Here is a 22270-nt window from a genome sequence, read left to right on the forward strand (position 1 = left end):
TATAAAACAAATGTTTTCAGACACTGGACATCAGGAAGCAGAGAACTGTGAGCCCTGACAGAAGAGGGGATTACCCATCTTCCTCACTGAAGGTGCCTCCAACCTGCAGCACAGAGATGGGAGCCTGAGGCCCACTGTGTCACTGAATTGAGGAGACAGAGATCAGAGTTCAGGAAGGCTGATGTGGTTAGAATTTGCAGGGAGAAGTAACAAAGAAGAGGTAGCTGCACAGAGACAAGAGCTCTGAAAATCTTGATCCTTAAGTGAGTTCTGATTAGGACATGTGTGGGATGAAACTCCATCAGACCAGGGAAAGAACAAACGAGAGCAGTAAGCCAAATAATTCCCAGAGCTCACTACCTCTGGGAATAGAGTTTCTGTTAGCTAGAGTGGAGAGGCATGAAGTAGAATTTTTGGGGAGCACATGAGACTTGGAAAATTGTAAGGAGGACATTCTGAGAAAAGGGAAGTGTGTGGAAGACTGCCTGCCCTGTTTATCAGAAACCAGACTTAGAGGGGATTTAGGGGAGTGTCGAAGGCGGCACCCCTAATTATTCCTTGACCTTTCCAAACAAGCCTGTGCATATGCAGACCCCCTCCCCCGGGTGTTTACTGGAATCCTTATGCTTAATCCCTGGATGCCCTTGCCTAGAGGACAATGTAAACACATGTGTCCTCCAAAGATAACTCACTCTACTGATTGTATCTAAAGATAAAAGTTTGAATAAAAGCCTAACGAGACAGGCAATCAAGGCTGCCTGTTTGCTATCAGCCAGGCAGCCCCTTAGCCCTCTCTTTCACAGTGAAACTGTGTGGGAGTAATCTGTTCATCTGTCGTTCAGGGGCGGCTGGTCAGCCCCAGCATAGAATCCTCAAAAAAAGGTCATGTCTTTGTAGTGGGGCTACATTACCACTACAGGAAAGGCTGCTCTCAATCTGCCAGTAAAAAATAATTAGCCTCAATCTGATCTGAAAATAATTTTTTGGTGGAATAAAGTCCAAAACTGTTCAAAGAAACACAGCAAAACCCAGGATTCAACAATGTAAAATTTACTATGTTCAACATTCAACAAATAATCGGCAGGCATGCAAATAAAAGAATGACTAGAGCCAGGAGAAAAAATAAATCAATAGGTCCTAAATGATACACTATAAAATTAATCAACAAAGACATTAAACAGCTATTATTCATATAAGAAATAATAAAGGATATAAAGGAAAACAAACATAATAAGGAAAGACATAGGAGATATATATATATATATTTTTAAATCCAAATTAAATTTTTAGAAATGAAAATACAATATCTGAAATTAAAATAAACAGTGGGATTAACAGCATATTGGATGCTGCAGAAGAAAAGATCAGTGAAATTAAAGGAGTAAATAGCAACCTGAGGGGATAATACTGAGTGTCAAAAATATATGCTATGAGAGGAAAGAGGGAAAGAGATAGAAAACATATTTGAAGAGCCCGGCTTATTGGCTCAGTGGTTGAGCATCATGGTTCCATTATTAGTCAGGGCACATACGTGGGTTGCAGGCTTGATCCCCAGTAGGGGGCGTGCAGGAGGCAGTTACTCAATGATTCTCTCCAGTGATGTTTCTATCTATCTCCCCTTCTCCCTTCCTCTCTGAAATCAATAAAAATGTAATTTTAAAAATATGTATTTGAAGAAATAATGTTAATTTCCAAAATATGATGAAAACTATAAAGTCATAGATCCAAGAAACTCAGTAAACCCCAGGAAGAATACATTTAAAAAAACCTACACATGCTAAGACACATCATAGTCAAATTGCTGAACCAGTGATAAAGACTAAAAAGAAACATATACAGAAGAACAAAGATCAGAATGGCAGCAGACTTCTCGTCAGAAATTATGCAAGCCAAAAAAGAATGGCATGATATCTTTAAACCCTGTCAATATAGGGTTTTGTATTTAGCAAACAAAAAACAAAAACAAAAATTTCTTTCAAAAATGAAAGCAAAATAAACTTTTTCAAAGCAACAAAAGCTGAAAGAATTCGTCACCATTAGACTTGAACAATAAGAAATGTTAAAGGGCCCTAACCGGTTTGGCTCAGTGGATAGAGCGTCAGCCTGTGGACTCAAGGGTCCCAGGTTCGATTCCGGTCAAGTGCATGTACCTTGGTTGTGGGCACATCCCCAGTAGGGAGTGTGCAGGAGGCAGCTGATTGATGTTTCTAACTCTCTATCCCTCTCCCTTCCTCTCTGTAAAAAATCAATAAAATATATATATTTTTAAAAAGAAATGTTAAAGGGCCCTGGCTGGTGTGGCTCAGTTGGTTGGAGCATTGTCCTTTACACCAAAAAGTGGCGGGTTCAATCCCAGTCAGGAAATATACCCAGTTTATAGGTTCAATCCTCGGTCAGGGCGTGTGTGGGAGGCAACTGATTGATGTTTCTCTCACAAATTGATATTTCTCTCTCTTTCCCTCTTTCTGCTGGGAACAGATGCAGCAGTAGGGTTGGCCTGGTGCCATCTGATGCACATGCTTATGCAGAGCAAAGCAGTACCCATCCAGCCTGCTAGTGGGCGAAAAATACTTCTAAATAAGGTGATATACCAGCACAGGCAGTGAGAGCTCCTCACTTGTAAGGAAATGTTTCAGGTCCCAGGTACACTCTTATGCAATTCTTCAAGGGTCACCAGGCGTGTATGGCTGCCTTTCCCAACATATTTACTACCTGGCCCTTTATAAGAAAGAGTTTGCCCACATTTGGATTAATGATGACTTCTAGATTACTGGGCTATGAATTAATGAGGTGTCCATGTATTTCCTAACATGTTCCTAAAATAAACTTTTGTTTATTTTATTTTGGGGGCCTCAATCAGAAGGACTTGGGTCCCCCATGAGTAGTGCTGGGGAATGGGTCTTCTGACATGTGCACTTTTAAAATGTCAGATACCTACAGAAAGAATGTGTGCACCCCTATGTGCATAGCGGCACAATTTACAATAGCTAGGATCTGGAAACAGCCCAGGTGCCCATCAGAAGATGAGTGGATAAACATGCTGTGGTACATTTACACCATGGAATACTATGCAGCAGTGAAAAAGAAGAATATCTTACCCTCTGAGACAGCATGGAGGGACCTGGAGAGTATCATGCTAAGTGAAATAAGTCAGTTAGAGAAAGACAAGTATCACAAGATCTCACTCATATGTGGGATCTAATCAATAAACTGATGAATGGAGTGGCTTGATCCCCAATAGGAAATGTTTCAGGTCCCAGGTTCCAAGAGACATGGAAGCATGGAACAGAGTGTGGAATCTCAGAGGGAAGGCGGGGAGGGTGGCTGGGTGGGAGGTAATCAACCAAAGACCTTGTATGCATAACCCATGGCCACAGACAATAGGGTGGTGAAGGCCTGGGGCGGGGAGAGGAGGGGATGGGGGCGGGCTGGGGGGGGTGTCAATAGGGCAAAAAGGGGGATGCATGTAATACTTTCAACAGTAAAGATTTATAAAAAATAAAAAAAAAATAAATATCAGATGCCTAGGTTGGGTAGTTCTCTCCCTGGCCCAGGAACCCGCTGGGTAATTGTGTCCTGTCAGATATGCATGTGGAATCCAAGCCAGCCACTCCTCTGAATAGGATCTGGTGATACTGCTACCCTGGGGAATTCCACTTCAGTTAAATCAGATTAGTCCACTCAGCATGCTCAAGGCCAGAGCAAAGAGCCCTGAATTTGGAACTCAAGTGAAGTCCCAACTCCATCACGGCAGAGGTCAGGGTGGGGCTGACTTATCAGGAAGACTGGGTGTTCCCTGGTCTCCTTGGAGGCCTTCATCCCCATGTCCAACACCGACCATGACAAGGACAGGTATCGAGCACCAGCTCCAGACTCCAATGATCTGTGTCCGAGTCCACATGTCCTCACTTAACTGGCACTTTGGCCGAGTGGCTTCACCTCCCTTGTCTTGGTTTCAGCATCTGTACACTGGGGATGAGAATAATGGACTCTCTCTTAGAAGGTCATGGGGATTTAATGAATCATATCGCTAAAGTAAGCTAAGCCAACTAAGTATTTGTTAAATAAATAAAATCTGTTTGCTGATATGAGACAATCTGTGAAACACTGGGCATGTGAGCCTAGGATGTGGCTCAGCTGGGCTCAGCCTTACTTCCCTGTAGGTCCTGGAGCAAGAACTATGTCCTCTTAAGTTACCACTGTTGTGCAGGTGCTGAAGAGGGACACTGGCTAATTGCAGGAGGGTGGCCAGGCTCAAATTTAAATTCAAGCCCCTCCCAGGAAGGAATAGATGTCCTGGAGTGGATTGTCTGCAGACAAGGGGAGGGCAAGTCTGGTGGTGCTCATGGGCTGTAGGTGAAGGTGAGCATGGCTTTTGCTCTGAGGGCAGGAGATGGAAGTGTTAGTAGGGAGGGCTTCTGACTCATCAGGAAGACTTGTTGCTCTGCAGGGCTGGCCCACCCTTCTTGTCTAGGGTGCTATAGGGAGCTTCTCGACGAAGGTAGAGAGTTGGACAAGATAAAACACATGGGTTCCTCCCAGAGCTAATAGTCCTGGCCTCTGATGATTCTGTTGGCATGGAGATATGGTTACTGATAAGTGTGGTGGGAACAAAGCCATCGCTATTTTAAAGTTCCAGTGTGATGCTTGCCAAGAACTCGATTAAGAGTATCTGCCCTGATTCTGCCTCTTGATGAAGTGCTCAGCGGCCTCACATTGCTAGAAGGCCCCCCCGCCCCACTCCTCCCATAGATTATGAAACATGGGTGGTGGTGACAGCTCCTGGCAAGGTCACAAAGGCAATTTGAGAGCTGTCATTGCTCAAGAATCCAAAGGTGGACCTGCAACCCCTTTTTTGATATCAGCGGCAGCTGGCCTTGCAACTTCAAAAGGGCTATCCAGACCTAGCCCCTGGTTTGCCCAGAATGCAATGGCATCTGGACTTCATTTCAACGGACTAGAAGTCTGTGAAGTCATTCCCAAGAGTGGCTTTAGTACCTGCCTCAGCCAAAACAAGCATGGAGAGACCTGGTTATGAGGCAATTAACGTTTATTAGGCTCTGGAATTACATTCTGGCATGACCTGTTATTCATGGATTCAGATACACCGTGATTCAAATCCAGCTCTCCCTCCCCACCACCATCTCCTTGACCAGCCTTGGAGCAGACTGGCATTGAGTTCCCTGTCCCTGGAGACATCAAACAGAACCTATGGGACCACTTCTCCAGGGAGCCTCAAATCCAGTAGAATAGATGTCACAAACTCTAATGCCTCGTGGCCTGGGAAGGCAACGGAAAGGAGGGAGTTTGGGCAGCCGTGGGCAGGTGAGTGTGTGACAACCGCTATGCAGTTCAGCCAAGTGTCCGCATGACAGGAGGCAGAGCAAGCGTTGCCAGATTGTCTGATTTGTCTTTGAGAAGGCGGAAACCTGGATTTGTATGTAAAAATCTCTCATTTTTTTCAATACTGGCACGTCATTTGAATACCAGGTGGGCATTTTTTCAATACCACTTTGTTTTTGCAATACCAGTTTGTTCGCAGTATCAGTGCATTTGCTTGTTTGCTTTGAATCGCCAGGTTGCCACTTTTGCAAGTCTAGTTACTTTCTGCAGAGGATCTAAGACTCTGCAAAGCTGACCATAGTCTGAGGAAGGACCGGTTTCCGAGGAGGGTCTGCTAGTCTCGGATCAGAGTTTGCAGGTGCCTTCAAGTTAATCCGGTCCCCTACTTGCCGCCGGCTGTAGAGACAGGAGCGCTGGCATGAGAAGAGGAGGCCCCGGTTCTAGTCCCTGCCCTGCCACTGATTTTGTGTGTGACCTTGGGAAAGTCTCTGGCCTTCTCTGGCCTCAGTTTCTTCTGCAATTGGCCAGATTACCTCATGTCCTGGCCCGCTCAAATGGTTAGGGCTCCATGTGGGAGGAACCCAAAATGTTGACTTTTCAAAAGCTGGGCTGGTTCTTGATTTGGGGTGAAAAGACTGTTTTTCAGGACCAGTCATGCATTTTTAAGGAGTTACAAAACTAAGAAAAGAATTTACCAGAAAGGAGGTTTTGCCGAAGGTTTCCAGGGTCTCTGTGCCAAGGCCTTAAGGCTAATGGAGGTGATCGCTGGCATCTGCCAAGTGCCAGTGGGAAGTTCAGGTGGTGATAGGCAAATGGGGCTTATGGCAGGTGAGGGGTCATCTGAGGACTGGCTTCTCCTCTCTGTTCTCACTCACCCTACAGCCTGGGAAATCCTTCCCTGTCCCTGGGCCTCAGTTTCCTCTTCCAAAAACAAGGAAAGGTTTCTGAGCCTCCTTTGAGCCCTGGAGATCTGTGATTGTAATGAAATCATGTTTTTAAAGTTGTGATTTTATCACAAGAATTTTAATTTTTAAAAAAATTCAACAGATGTGCCCTGGCGGGTGGCTCAGCTGGTTGGAGCGTTGACCCATACACCAAAAGGTTGCGGGTTCGATTCCTGATCAGGACACATAAGGAGGTGGTGAGTTTGATCCCTGCTTGGGGCGTGTATGAGAGGCAACTGATCAATGTAACTCTCACATCGATATTTCTCTCCCATCCTCTCTCTCTAAAATCAATTTTTAAAAAACATATCCTTGGGTGAGGACTTTTTTTTAATGTTCAATGGGTGTTTCTTAAGCACCCACTGGTGATAGGCACTAGGGATGCAGCTGGCAAAACCATATACAGTACCTGCCCTTGTGGCACTTACAGTGTTGGTGAGGGGACACAGACAGGGACCAGTCAGATAGAGAACAGTGTGCCTAGCAAAGTGCTATGACATGAGGTCAAGTTTTCAACAGGAGACTGAGCCAAGTCAGGGCTGGATGGGGACAGCTTGTGCAAGGAAGCAACTCTTGAGCCAAGATCCAGAGGGTGATGAGGGGTCACCTAAGTGAACGGGACAAGAAAAGCATTCCTGGGAGAGGAACAGCATGCGCCAAGTCTGTGCCAGGAGGGCACCAAGCACATTCAAGGCACTGAAAGAAGACAGTGTTTCGAGGTGAGGCTGTCGAGGTTCCGGTGAGCCAGACCTCGCAGAGTCTTGTTGTCTATGGAGAGAACGTGGGTGTTCGTGCTGAGAATGTGGGAAGCCTCAGAAGGGTTTTCAGCAAGGAAAGACATGGTCCAATCGGAAAAGACTCCGCTGACTATTATTAGGAAGACTCAGATGACGGTGGAAGGGATGGGTGGTGATCGAAGGGAGCAGAATACATGCAGGGGGACAAGTGCAGAAGTGGTGACATGGTGGCCACACCCAGGTGCAATACAATGGGGGCCTGGCTGGAGCTGTGACAGTCAAGAGAGCAAGTGGTCAGACTTGAGAGCTATTTAGGCTATTGAACCAAGGCTTGGCAATAGGTGGGATGAGGAGTTGAGACCAATTCCTGGCTCTCTGGGCAGGAGCACCTGGAGGTGAGCCGGACTTAGGTCTGTGTGTGTCCCAGGAGCAGCCCCCGAGGCAGCAGCCTCTGAGATGGCCCAGTGGTCCCCTACTCCTGTTTTTCACACCCTGTGTCATTCCCTCCTGAGTGTGGACTGGACTCAGTGACTTGCAGTGAACAAACACAGGATGTCAGTGGTGATGGATGAAGAGGCTGGGTTATAAAGGGACTGCGCCTTCCATGGTGGGTGCCCCTCTTGCTCTCTCTTCATTGCTGGCGTGGGGGGAGGCCAGCTTTCTTGACAAGAAGAGGTGGCCCTGTGGGGAGGCCCGTGTGAGCGCTCTTGGGAATGGCTTTTGGGGAGGGAGGCCTGCCAACAGCTACGTGAGTTTGGAATCAGATCTGTGCCCCCCCCCCCCCCCCTCAAGCCTTGAGAGATGACTGCCACTAAGGCCAACACCTTGATTGCAACCTCGTGAAAAACCTTGAGTCAGAACCACCCAGGGAAGCCACTTTCAGATTCCCACTACACAGAAGCTGCGAGCTAATGTTCGTTACTTCCAGCTGCTAGGTTTGGGGGTAATCTCTTAGGTGGCAATAGATAATCAATACAGCCCTCCTTCACACAAGCTGTGCTCGCAGCTCCCCTGGGGCTGGGAAGAAAGGGGTTAACCCCAGAGCCTAGGCCTGGAGGGCAGGGGTTGGGGGGAGCAAGGTTAATGCCTCCAGCTCCAGAGACAGCCCATTAGAGATTATCTAGCGGCTCAGCCAACACTTGGGTTTGCTGCCAGCTACCCTCCCCCATCCCCCCATCCTGTGGTGCCTGTCAGAGCAGGGGCCCGGAGCGGAGCATCCTGGAAACTGACAGATTTATTAACAGCCTCGCCTCTCTGCATCTGTCCACAGTGCGCCAGCTGCAAGTAGTGCCGGTTTGGCCATGGCTGTTCCCCTGGCAGGATCAGGCTGCCTCAGCTCCGGGGTTGCAGCATCTTCCCAAGCTCATGGCTCCAGCTCCACTGTGGTGAGAGTCCAGACCCCAGAAACTGCCAATAACCACAACCACCATGTCTGGAGCACCCTGTGTGATGAGCCCTTACATTCGCCATCTCATTCACTGATAACCCTTCTCAATGACCCTGAGAAGCCGAACTGCCTCTGAGCCCCATTCTGCACATGAGAAAACCGAGGTCCAAGGTCATGTGGCTGGAAAGTGCAAGGCTGCCTGACTCCAAAGAAAGCAGCTCTACTGCTGCGTGTGGCTCAAACCAGGTAGCGTGGGGTTTCAGAATGTGTGGTCTGAACTGACAGTGTTCCAGTCCCAAGTCCCACTTACTGTGGGACCCAGGGAGCTCGTAATAGACCCACCTCCTGGGATGGATGGGTGACTTGGAGAAGTCAAACGCAGACAGCCCTTAGCACAACGCTGGGCACCTAGGAAGTGCTCCATGTGTGCAAGAATTTGCCTTTGTGAACGGGGTCTGTGGGGTTGAAGACCCAGGACTCTTAGCAGTAGGGAGCCTATGAACAGAGTGACCTTTACCCTTTGTGCTTATGGAGAAGCCCCCAGCCCAACACCCACCACCCTCGGGGAGCTGTGCGCCCCCCAGAGAACTTGTACTAGGAAGTAAGTCTGCTGGGGCAGGGGAAAGGGGAAGAGAAACCGTTGTGGGTTTTCTCTGAAAGCAGAGCCTGGGAGAGGGGAGTCGACCCCGATAAGATTAAGACTTGTTACAAACATTTCCTGGAGTTATAAATCCTGGCGCGTTTTACGGGTTTACCAGAAGGATTAAGTTGACTTTGAGAGGAGCCAAAAGAGAGGAGAAAGGCCACTCCGGGGGCTGAGTGTAAGAAGAGCTGAGGTCCAGCCTGGGGAGGGCCAGCCTCTCCCTCGAGCCCAGGTTCTTTCCCAGCACCCCTGGACGCAGCCCATCCTGTCCCCGCTTGAACCCTTCCGGTGACGGGGAGCTCACTCACACAGGAAGGGCCTGTTTCCACAGGTTCCTCTCTGAATGTTAAGAACAGCTTCTCATCCCCAAGTGCAAAACTTGCCCTCAGCGGCTTCATCCAGTAACTCAGTGGGTTGTTGTATGGAAACATATTTTTAATATATTTATTTTGTCTCTAATACAAACACTAAATCTTTTGTTCATTTGGATAACATTGTGGTCGACTATTTTGAGGTTTCTCTATACATAATTATATCACCTTTGTTGTCATAAGGAACTTATAGATAATTTTTATGAGTTTATTTGAGCCCAAACTTACAATTGCCAGGAAGCCAGATCTCAAATGCTCAGGAGAGTGACAGTTTTGCAGCTGCTTCTTAAAAAAAAAAAAAAAAAAAAAAAGTTTGTTGATTTTTAGAGAGAAAGGAAGGAAGAAGATAGAAACATCATGTGAGAACACAACATTGATCAGCTGCCTCCTGCACAGCCCCCCAACAGGGATGGAGCCTGAAACCCGGCCATGTGCCCAGACCTTTCGGTGTGACGCCCAGCCAACTGAGCCACACCGGCCAGGGCTCCACAGCTTCTTTTATGCATTGGGAGTTAAGGAGGGAATGAAAGGAAGATTCCACGAAGGTAGGGGAAAACCAGGCAGGGATTGGATTATGGGATAGTTAGCAAAATTATGTGCTTCCTTGAGGGTGGTTGCTTCCCAGGGGTCTGGAAAGACAATTACTCTGGCATGTTAAAGGTGTGTTAACCTCCATGCACAAGAACGATGGACAGGGCTTGCTGAAAGCAAAGATAAACCTTTTACTAAAGAAATTTTGGGCCTGGGGCAAGACTGCTCACCAGACCTGCCTACTTAGGAATTTATGATCAGATCACCCGGTGAGGTTACTTTCTGTAGAACCCCCTGTTGTCCACACTTTTGAAAGATGACTTTTATTTCTTCTCCAAATCTTACCCCTTTTATTTCTTTTTCTCACCTTACTGCACTAGTGAGAACTCCAATAAAATGTTGAAAAAAATGGGTGCTGTGAACATCCTTGACTTGTCTCTGGTCTCAAAAAGAGAAGCTTGCAATATTTTACCATTAATTGTTAGCTGCAGACATAATCTTTATTAGAGTAAAGAAATTGTCTTCTATTAATAATTTCCCACATTATTTTTTAATTTTAAAATCATGAATAGATATCAGTATTTTATCAAATGGTCTTTTGCATGTTGTTTTTTGTCCTTTAATCAGTTTACATGCTGAATTACATGAATGGAGCCTCAGCAATCCTGAGAAAGAATGTAATTGAAGGGATCACAATACTGGATATCAAAGCCATTGTAATCAAAACAGCCGGGTACTGGCACAAGAACAGGCATATAGATCAATGGAATAGAACAGAGACCCCAGAAATTGACCCAAGCCATTATGCTCAATTAATATTTGATGAAGGAGGTAAGAGCACACAATGGAGCAAAGACAGTCTCTTCAATAAATGGTGTTGCGAAAATTGGACAGATACATGCAAAAAGATGAAACTAGAACACCAACTTACACTATACACAAGAATAAACTCAAAATGGATAAAAGACTTAAATTTAAGTCACAAAACCATAAGAATCCTAGAATATACAGGTAGTAAAATCTCAGACATCTCTCATAGCAGTATTTTTGCCAATACGTCTCCTAGGCAGGGAAATAAAGGAAAAAATAAACAAACGGGACTACATCAAACTAAAAAGCTTTTACACTGCAAAAGAAACCACTAACAAAAGAAAAAGAGAACGCATTGTATGAGAGAACACTTTTGCCAATGATACATCTGATAAGAGGTTAATTTCCAAAGCAGTATATAAAGAACTTACACAACTCAACACCAAAAAGACAAACAATCCAACTAAAAAATGAGCAAAGGACCTGAATAGACACTTCTCCAAAGAGGACATACATAGGGCCAATAGATATATGAAAAAATGCTCAACATCACTAATCATCAGAGAGATGCAAATTAAAACTACAAAGAGGTATCACCTCACACCTGCCAAAATGACTACCATCAATAAATCAACAAACAACAAGTGCTAGAGAGGGTGTGGAGAAAAGGGAACCCCAGTGCACTGTTGGTGAGAATGCAGACTGGTGCAGCCACTGTGGAGAACAGTAGGGAGTTTTCTCAAAAAATTAAAAATAGAACTGCCTTTTGACCCAGTGATCCCATTTCTGGGACTGTATCCTAAGAATCCCAAAACACCAATCAGAAAAAATATATGCACCCCTATGTTTATATGCACCACCAACATCTGGACAGAGCCCAAATGCCCATCAGTAGATGACTGGATACTAGTAAAAAAGCTGTGGTACATTTACACAATGGAATACTATGCAGCTGTAAAAAGGAAGGAATTCTTACCTTTTGTGACAGCATGGATGGACCTGGAGATTATTATGCTAAGTGAAATAAGCCAGTCAGACAAAGGCAAATACCATATGATCTCACTTATATGTGGAATCTAATGAACAAAATAAATGGATGAATGAAACAGAACACGAAGAATGGATACATGGAACAGACTGACAAATGTCAGAAGGGAGGTGCGTGGAGTGGATGGAATGGAAGAAGATGAAGAGAACAGCCAAAGAACATACATGCACAGCCCATGGACTCAGATAACAATGTGATGAGGGCCAGAGGGAGGGGAGGGTGGGGTTTGGATGGAGGTGGGCAAAGGAGGGAAAAGGGGGGGGTGTAATAATGTCTGCCATAAATATAAAATATAATTTTAAAAAATCAACCTTGGGTTCCTGTGATTAGCCCATTTTGGTTGTGGTACTTTTTTATAGATTGATGGATTTTTGTGGTTAACACTTTATTAAGGATATTTCATTCAAGTTTCCGAGCAAAATTGGCCTGTAATTTTTTTCTTTTCTTCCCCCCGCCCCCATATCTTTGTCCTATTCTGGTGTGCAGGTGATGTTAGCCTTATAAAATGAATTGGAGGCTGTCCCCTCTTTCTCTTTTCTTTGGAAGAGATTGTCAAAGACTAAAATTGTGTCATCTTTGGATGTTGGAACTTGTCAGTGAAGCGATCTAGAGTTGAAGTTTCCTTTTTGGAAAGGGTATTTCAGAATCCTTCACTGATAGAGGATTTCTTAGTTTTTCTGTTTTGTCTTGAGTCAAAATTAATATTTTATGCCTTTCTAGGATGTTCATTCATTTAAATTTTCAAATGTATTGACTCAAAGTTGTTCAAAACATCCTCTTTTTTTCTGTAATGTTGGTAGCATCTATAGTGACATCCACTTTTAATTCCTAATATTGTGTGGGTTTTGTATGTGTGTGTGTGTGTGTGCACCATTTCTGTTTTTCTCTAGAGAAATTTTATTCAGGAGGTTGTCAATTTTGCTGTCTTTTCAAAGATCCGACTTTTGGCTTTTTGGATTAACTGTTTTAATTTTTGCTTTCTTATTTTATTCATTTCTGTTCTTGCCTTTATTACTTACTTTTTCTTACTTTCCTTATATTTGTTTTAATATTATTTTTCGAACTTCTTTTTTTTAAAATATATTTTATTGATTTTTTACAGAGAGGAAGGGAGAGAGATAGAGAGCCAGAAACATCGATGAGAGAGAAACATCGATCAGCTGCCTCCTGCACATCTCCCACTGGGGATGTGCCCGCAACCCAGGTACATGCCCTTGACCGGAATCGAACCCGGGACCCCTCAGTCCGCAGGCCGACGCTCTATCCACTGAGCCAAACCGGTTTCGGCTATTTTTCGAACTTCTTGAGGTAAAGGTTTATTTTATCAATTTTCAGCTCTTCTCTGACATATGCATTTAAAACTACAAAATTTCCTTCTATGTACTGATTTACCTGCACCTACAAATTTTGATACGGATTTTCTTTGTTATCAATTGATTCAAATCTTTTCTGGTTTCCTTTATGAGTTCTTCTTTAATTCATGGGTTATTTAGAAGTATATTTTTAAATTCCTTAGCATATGGAAAATTTTGAATCATCTCATTATTGACTTATACTTCAGTTATAATGAATAGCTGTTTAGATAACATGCTCCATGTGATTTGGATTCTTTAAAATTTCGTAAGACCGGCTTTATAGCCAAGTTATAGTCAAATTTGGCAAATTGTCATATGTGCTTGAAAATAAGGCATTGGATGCAGAGTTATCTATATATGTCCATTAGGTCAAGCTTTTTCATTGTTTTGTTGAAATCCAGTGAATAGAGTCTGCAAATGCTCACCCCTACCTGGTTCTCTCTCTTTTCTAGGGACATCAGCAAACTACGTTTCTCTGTACCCTTGGAGCTAGGAGAGACCACATGACCAGTTCTAGCTTAAGAGATGTAAATGGGCCCTGGCTGAATAGCTTAGTTGGTTAGAGCATCATCCTGATATGCCAAGGTTGTGGGTTCAATTCTCAGTTGGGGCACGTACAAGAATCAACCAATGTATGCAATCTCTCTCCTTTCCTCTTTCTCTAAAATCAACGAAGTATATACATATGTAAAAAGAGATGTGAATGGAAGTGAGACATGGAGCTTCTGGGCCAAGGCATTTAAAGCTCGTGCTATCTTCCCACGTTCTCTTCTTGAGAAGCATCTGTGGAAACCACAGGATAAATTGGCAGAAACATGTGGTGGGAGAGCCTGGGTCCCTGGGTCCCTGCATGGAGGAGAATAGCCCTGGCAATTGCCTGATTCCACTGGACTCCGTGTGAAACATGAACCTGTGCGGTATTAAGCCACCAAGACTTTGGATCTTTATGTTACTGCAGTATAACTTATCCAGTAAATACATCTTCTATATCCATACTGACTTTCTGTCTTCATGTTCTGTCAAATACTGAGAGAGATGTAGTGAACCTTCCACAATGATTTGAATTTGTGTATCTCTCCTTAAAGCTCTATCAATTTCTTGTTTTGCACATTTTGAACCTATGTCATTAGGTTACAGAAAATTAAAATAGTTATATGTTCTGGCAAATGAAAACATTTACTCTATACAGTGCCCTTCTCATTTCTAGCAATATTTTTAATGGTGTTCTTTGAAATACAAAAGTTTTAAATGTTTATGAAGTCCACTTTATCCGTCTTCTCTTTTATCCCTTGTGCTTTGGGTGCTGTATCAATTGCTCTATTTTTTTTTCCCACATGGGTGGGTTCAGTTTGTGGAAACTCTCCAGGTTGTTAGAATCTGTACACTTTTATGCATATGTATGTAAGACTTCAATACAAAGTTTTTTTAAGGGGCTGATAAGAATTGCAACTTTTCCCACTGGGTCGTTGTGAGGACTGAATGGGTGGCAGGATGGATGCACAGTGCTTAGCTCCGCACCCGGCACCACTTGTTGCTCAATCATGTCTGCCGCTGTTGTTACCATTGTTAACATCTAGCTCTGCCTCTCATTGGGTGGGTAGCCTTGGCCCCAAGTCACTTCACTGGGTCAGGCCTCACTCTCCTCATTTGTACAACGGGCTAGTACACCCCCTTCACTAAGGCTACCGGGCTCTCAATGACACAAGATACAACATCGTCAAGCTTGAAGTCCGCTGCAAAGGCTTGGGTCAATAAAACAGGGAAGGAGAAAGAGAAAAACCAGGTTCATGACCGAGAGAGACAAAATGCCAGGGCTGTAAAGATCCGGGTGGCTGCCAAGCTCTGGCTGGGAGCCCCTTAGCGTTTCCATGAGAGGCCGGCCAGCCCTGAGAAGGAATGAAGGGGGAGCTGGCCAACGGAGCGTTGGCTTCCAGGTGGAGCCGGGCCTGGTGGTGCCAGGGTGACCGACTGGTTGTAGAATCATCAGAGACCACACCTCCCTCTACCCTCTAGGCCCCCACACGAGTTGCCCTTATCTTATTCCAGTTCCCCATCGTTGCCCAAACAACCCTCTCCACCCACCCCTACCTCCTCTATGCCTGCCTTGCCCTTGAGATCCCACCCAGGAAATCTTCTCTGCCCTTCCGCTCACTGGGGCTCTCCATAGCCACGCCCAAGTCCCCACTTTCACCCCGCTACTCCCTCATATCACCTTTCACTCACTTCCCTCCAGCGGAAACTTCACAAGAATAAACCCAAATCCCGCTCTGATCCCAAGGACAGGTCGGAGAGCATGTGAGATCTTGCTCCTCGGTGTGTGTCATCAGTTAGGCTCTTATAAACGTCTTTAAAGGGTGGGGGTGGGGAACGTCAAGGTTTTCAGGGGCTTGAAGCTTATAACATCGAGGAAATTCGCATTAAGGTATAACATGCATATAGAAAAGGCTCACACCGTAAGCGTACACCTCTATGAATTCCCCAAACTGAACACGCCGTGCGAACCAGCACCCCAGCTCAAGAATCAGACCATTACCAGCCCCCAGCTGCTCCCCTGGCTCCCCTTCTGGCTGCTACCCGACCCCTGACGGTAACCCCTGACTTCTCACATCATAGAGGAGTTTTTCCTGGTGGTGAACTTCATAGGAACAAAACCATTCAGTGTGCTCCCCTGTCTGGCATCTTCTCTGGAACGTGTCTGTGAGATTCCAGTAATCGTGCACATAGCTGCAGCTTGACCTTTCTCCTCCTTATACTGTTATGTTGAATGACTGTACCACAATGTACATACCATCCTGCCAGCGCTGGATGTTCAGGTTGTTTTCAACTCTGGGATATTGTAAGAAAAAGCTGCTACGGACATTCTTGCACATATTTTCGGAGGACACACAGACTCCGCATTTCTGTTGGGTAAACATCACGGGAGGAATTGCAGCCTCGTAGGAAATGAACGTTCGTCTGCTTGAGAAGATACTGCAGATAGCTTTCCAAGGTGGTCTTTCCATCTCTCCTCTTCTCCTGACAGTCCCTGGTTCCATGTCTCCACTGAAACTGTGTGTGGGCTGTTTATTTTACCCACTCTGGTGGGAGGACGCTTGGCACCCTGGCTCATGATTGCCGTTAAAACACCATGGTTTTCATTTTAATTTGGGAGCACCATCTTTAAGAAAAAGGATATAAATGATGAATATAAAATTGGGTACAAAAGTGAATATTTAGCCCTGACCGGTTTGGCTCTGTGGATAGAGCGTCGGCCTACGGACTGAAGGGTCCCGGGTTCAATTCCAGTCAAGGGCATGTACCTTGGTTGCAGGCACATCCCCAGTGGGGGGTGTGCAGGAGGCAGCTGATGGATGTTTCTCTCTCATCGATGTTTCTAACTCTCTATCCCTCTCCCTTCCTCTCTGTAAAAAATCAATAAAATATATATTTTTTAAAAAAGTGAATATTTATTAAGAATGTGAAAAGAAATCACAGCAAATTGCCGGGGATTTTCAAGCTTCAGATTCCTTTCTTCTGAGATCTCCCAGAAGCGCTTACATGGAAATGCTTCCTGATAGCGACCTGGCTCCGGTCCTGCCTGGAGCCGCAGCAGCTGCCTCAGACCCTCCTGTGTGGCCGGCTGTGCAAGTGAGGGTCCCAGAGCTCCGCATCATCGGCTTCCTGGGAAATGGCCTCTGCCTGGCCCTCGCCACCTCTGCTCCCCGCCCACCCCACTTTCCTGGCCTAACTCCTCTTCCTTAAGGGATCAGCTTTCTCATTAGCTCCTCAAAGAGGCCATCTCTGACTTCCTTGTCAAAGACCCTCTAATTTTATAAACCCACGTCACGTGACAGAGGACGACAGAACAGGAGGTGAGGAGCAAACGCTGTGGAGCCAGCCTGCCTGGTTGGTGTCCTGGCTCCACTATTTTCTGGCTGTGTGACCTTGGATATGTCATGTAACCTCTCTGGGCCTCAGCTTCCTCCCTGCGGGGTGGAGGAGGCAATGCCAGCTCCTGCTCACAGTATGTTGTGAGGGCCCAGCAAGTTAGTGCAGGTGATGCCTGGCACCCTGTTCCTGACTGCCGTGCTGGTCCCATTATCCCGAGCCCTGGTCTCTCCTGGCACATCTCACCTCACACTGGCCATCTGCTCTAATGCTATTACCCACCCCCTCCCCCCCAAAAAAACAAAAAACCCATACCCTAAGCCATTACCCACTCCCAGACCCTCAATCCCTCTAGCCCCACCAATCTACGCCCTTCTCTATATACTAGAGGCCCAGTGCACGAAATTCATGCACGGGCAGGGTCCCTAGGCCTGGCTGGTGATCAGGGCCGATCGGGGCCTTCCAGCTGCCTCCTGGGACCTTCCTTCATTCCCAGCCCCTGGTGGTCAGCGCACATCATAGCGAGTGAGCGAACTCCCGGTCTCCCAGTTGAACTCCCGAGGGGACACTTTGCATATTAGCCTTTTATATATATAGATTTGCCTCTTTGGGACATTTCATATAAATGAAATTATGCAACATGGCGTCTTTTGTGACTGGCTTCTTTCATTGAGTATAATGTTTTCAAGGTTCACCCATGTTGTAGCGTGTACTGGTACTTCACTCATTGTTATTGCTGAATATTTTGTTTTATGGGATATACCACATTTTATTTATACATTCATCAGTTGATGGACTTTTTGGCTACTATGAATAATGCTGCTATGAACATTCCTGTACACATTTTTGTGTGGTCACATGGTTTCATTCCTGCTGGGTGTATACCTGGAGTGGAATTGCTGGGTCATGGGATAACTGTTCATGAGCTTAGCCTCTAGCTTGGCTTTCTCAGACCCTGGGGTGCTGATGGGGAAAGACTTGCCATGTCCATTGCCCGGGGTCTGGGGATCAAGTCCTCCCTTCCACTTTCCAGGTCTTTCTGTGAGATGCTGTGGTTGAGAGGGTCAACGGATTCTAATTCCTGCTCCACCATCGGCTTGCTGGGTGATGTCGAATGAGCTGTCTGACATCTCTGCACCTTCGTTTCCCCAGTGGGGAAATGGGATGATCCTCTCTATGGCCTGTTCTGAAGATTGGCTGAGATGACAAAAGCCCAGCTTTATGTTCACTCATTCAACGTGTTCATTGCTGACAGACGTGCCTCATGCTGTTCACAGCAAATGAGACGCACAAGCCCTAGCCCTGCAGTCTCGTGTTTACATGCGTAACATCTTGTTTAAGCCTCACAGTATCCCTGGAGGTGTACCTACTGGGATTCCTCTCCCAGAAGAAGAATGGAGAGAACTCTGGAGCTGAGCCCCTCTCCTCCATCCCCCATCTGGACATAAGTTTAGAACCTCTGAAAACCAAATGTTTTGAAATTTTATGGAAGTAGACCAGACATAGAAAGAGAGGACCATTATATAACAATACAGTTGGCACATTTTCACAGGCTGAGTGCCTGTTTACCTAGCACCCAGATGAAGAAAATCAAACCATCCCATTCCCGCCTCCCCGCCGCCAGGGAAAACACGGCCCGACTTCTCACACACAGATGAGTTCCGCCTGCTCATGGACTGCATGTGAGCGGAACTCTGTTGAGAATAGTCTTTTGTGTCTGTTGCCTCTGCTCCACTTGAGGTCTGTGAGCGGCACGGTGCTGCGTGTCATTACAGATCCTGTGTGCTCAAGGCTGATATGCCATCATTTTTTGTTGTTGTTAATCCTCACCCCAGGATATTTTTTCATTGATTTTTAGAGAGAGTGGGAAGGAGGGGGAGAGACAGAGAAAGAAACATCGATGTGAGAGAGACACATCAATTGGTTGCCTCCTGCTTGCGCGCCCCGACCAGGGCTGGGGATCGAGCCTGAGACCAAAGTGCATGCCCTTGACCGGAATCAAACCTGGGACCCTTCAGTCTGCGGGTGGACGCTCTATCCACTGAGCCAAGGCTGGGGATGATGCATCATCATTTTTTTTTTCATCTTTTCTGCTTTTAATGGGTCCCTTTGGATTTCGGCTCTTAAAACAGAACGCAGGGCTTCACAGTTGCCCAGTTGTGTGTTTCTGGGTCTCTGCCCGGGCCTGTGGGGCAGGGAAGCAGGGAGGCCAGGAGAGTGCGCTGACCCAGTCCCGGCCTCACGGCGCACATGCCTCCAGGGGGCTGCAGCCTGGCCCTCTACCCTCAGCTGCTCCTTCTTAGATTCTATCAACATTCTGTTATTCTGGACTTGGCTTGAGGCCAAGGGGTGAGCTGGCAGGCATCCTAGGCAAACAAGAGCAGCTGGAGAGGAGAGGAACTCTGGGGGTGGGAAGAAGGCCCCAATCAGACACCACGATGGCCACCAGGGCTGTGTGGAGGCCTCTGCCCCACGTGTTCTGGAACCATTTGGGAAGGAGAATTCAGTGGACATTGGGCCTCCTCTGGGCTCGGCTGTGTTCTGGGGACGGGAGGCAGCCTGGGTTCAAGTCCAGCTCTGCAGTGAGAGCTATAAACTGGGGGGAAAAATGACTCGGCTGTTTGAGGAGTCAGTGACTCAGTGCACATGATGGTTCCTGACCCTGAGGAGTCAGTGCACATGATGGTTCCTGACCCTGAGAAAAGGCGGGTATTAAGGCTGCCGTGTGCCGGGGGCAGCTCTGTTTCCCGTGCACCACTTTCCTGGGCCCGCACGTTGGCCATGAAAGCAGACACCATCTCATCCTCACTCAACAGAGGAGGACCAGGAGGCACAGAGAGACCAAGAACCTGCCTGAAGCCGTGCTGGGAATCCGGGGCAGAGCCAGGCTTTGATCCTGCATCTGACTCCAGAGCCCAGGCCCCTGGTGCCAGGGCTGTGAGCCGAGCTTGGAGGGGGCCCAGCAGCACTGAGCTGCCCTGTGGCAGTGCACGTACGGACTGTACTGCAGGGCCCAGACTCGGCCCTCACATCTGGCTTGGCGAGCAGGATCTCAGGTTCATTTTCTCTGTCGACCAGCAGGGCCTTTCTCCTTCCTGGGCTCCTGGCTAGTGGGCTCCCCGGGGCGGAGCAGGCTTAGGGGCTGTTCAGGAGAGGCCTCTGAATCTGTCTAGCATTGGCACACCTGCCCTGTGCGGGGTGGGCAGTCAGAGCTGGGAGCCAGAGTTGGCAGTCCTGAGTCCACTTGGTGGCCCCCTTTCAGGGGTGTGAGCCCTATCCTGCCTTCAGGGCGCTCCAGAACATAGGGCGCACACACACAGCTGTTCTAACAGGCTGCGGAGTGTGGCAATGGGCTTTTACAATGTGCTGAGGGGAGCCAGAGGTTGAAGCACTGGCTGCAGTCCAGGAAGGCTTCACAGAGGAGGAGGGTTTTGAAGGCTGAGTAAGAGTTCCAAGGTGGAGATCACGGGAAGGGTGTTCTTCTCAGAGGAAGCAGCGATAAGTATCAGCTACTCAACTCCATCCCCTCCTCCATCCCCAGTTGCCTAGTCATCTCTGTTTTCAGGGGGCTGGAGCCTGGAAATAATACTTTCCAGAGTCCCTGGCCAACTAGTTTCTGCATAGGTTCTGCCAGTGGGGAGAAGGCAGGAGGACTTGGGCAGGCTTTGTAGACCCCAGCAGTTCTGTCGGTACCAGGGCCGCAGTGACAACCCCTCCAGCAGCGAGGTGGTGGGGACTGACTCCTGGGCTCCTGGGCTCCGTCCAGGTGGCAGCTCCTTCCCGATTTCTGGGTGACACTCCTCTCTGTGCTCTTCCGCCTTTCAGATGCCTCTGCCATCAGTTTCCCCAAAGAACTCGCTCTCTGCCTGAAGTGGCTAGTGGTTTCTGTTTCCAGTAAGTTAGTAACTGGTAAAATGCTCAGCAGTCCAGGCCAGAGCCAGGGTGTAGTGTGCAAGGAACAGAAGGATTCAACACCTGGATAACTGGATTCATTTATCTGGATTTATTGTTAGGAGCACGTCATGTCTTTCAACAGGGGTTCCCTGAGGACCAGAGACTGTCTTCTATCATCTATTCAGTCAACAAACATTAGTGGGGAATGAGGGGAATGACCAAGTCCCCACACTCCTGGAGTCACAGTCTGACATGGCACCATCCACCCATCCACTGTGGTAGCCAGTAGCCTCCTGTGGCCCTGGAGACTTGAAATGCAGCCAGTCTGAACGGAGACAGCTGTCAGTGTGAACTCTACACCACATTTCAAAGACAGTGTGTGAAAATAAGAATGTAAAGTGTCTCACTAATGAATTTCATATTGGTTATGTGATGAAGTAACAATATTTTGGACATATTAGATAAAGTGTATTTCACCTGTGTCTATTTTTTAAGTATATTTTTATTGATTTCAGAGAGGAAGGGAGAGGGAGAGATAGAAACATCAATGATGAGAGAGAATCACTGATGCCTATCCCATACTGGGGATTGAGCCCACAACTTGGGCACGTGCCCAGACCGGGGATCAAACCATGACCTCCTGGTTCATAGGCCGATGCTCAACCATTGGGCCATGCTGGCAGGGCTCTTTACTCTTTTTAATGTGGCTTATGTTACATTTCTTTTGGACGGCACTGGTTTTATGAGAGCTGAGTTCAAATACTTAGATTTACCAATTCAGTATTTATTAATGTCTATTTAAGACAGCGGTTCTCAACCTGTGGGTCGTGACCCCTTTGGGGGTCGAACGACCCTTTCACACTGGTCGCCTAAGACCATCGGAAAACACATATATAATTACATATTGTTTTTGTGATCAATCACTATGCTTTAATTATGTTCAATTTGTAACAATGAAATTGGGGGTCACCACAACATGAGGAACTGTATTAAAGGGCCGCGGCATTAGGAAGGTTGAGGACCACTGATTTAAGAGAAACGTGGTCTCTGCCCCTAAGAACGTCATATAGAATGGCAAGGGGGACAGATATACCAACTTGGAACTAAAACTCACTGATAAATGTTTGAGTTGGTCCACGTTTCAGGGCTCTGGGGGCCTGAGGAGAAATCTGTGAAGGCCTCACAGAGTTAAGCATTAGGGGATGAGAAGGAGTTCATAAGACGGGCAAGGAAGGGGAAGGACACAAGGTTCAGGGAACTAGACATGCAAAAGCTAAGAAGTTGGCAAGTACCCAGGGTTGGGGAGATACAGGAAGTTCATTGTGGCCCAAACATGTTTT

The 22270-nt window shown here is 46.7% G+C and overlaps 1 protein-coding gene across 1 annotated transcript in view; it reads left to right on the forward strand.

Annotated features, from left to right (window-relative positions):
• The window catches only part of RPRD1B (regulation of nuclear pre-mRNA domain containing 1B), a 74735-nt gene extending 68225 nt beyond the window's left edge, over positions 1-6510 (forward strand). Inside the window, exon 7 of the mRNA XM_070420304.1 lies at positions 6391-6510. Within this exon, the coding sequence (XP_070276405.1) occupies positions 6391-6429 (39 nt within the window). The 3' untranslated portion in view covers positions 6430-6510. The remainder of the gene's footprint in view (positions 1-6390) is intronic.
• The last annotated feature ends 15760 nt before the right edge of the window (positions 6511-22270 follow it).

This window comes from Myotis yumanensis, unplaced genomic scaffold (assembly GCF_028538775.1).
Source record: "Myotis yumanensis isolate MYYU_CA2020_CCGP unplaced genomic scaffold, mMyoYum1.0.hap1 SCAF_7, whole genome shotgun sequence".
NCBI classification, from domain to species: Eukaryota; Metazoa; Chordata; class Mammalia; order Chiroptera; family Vespertilionidae; genus Myotis; species Myotis yumanensis.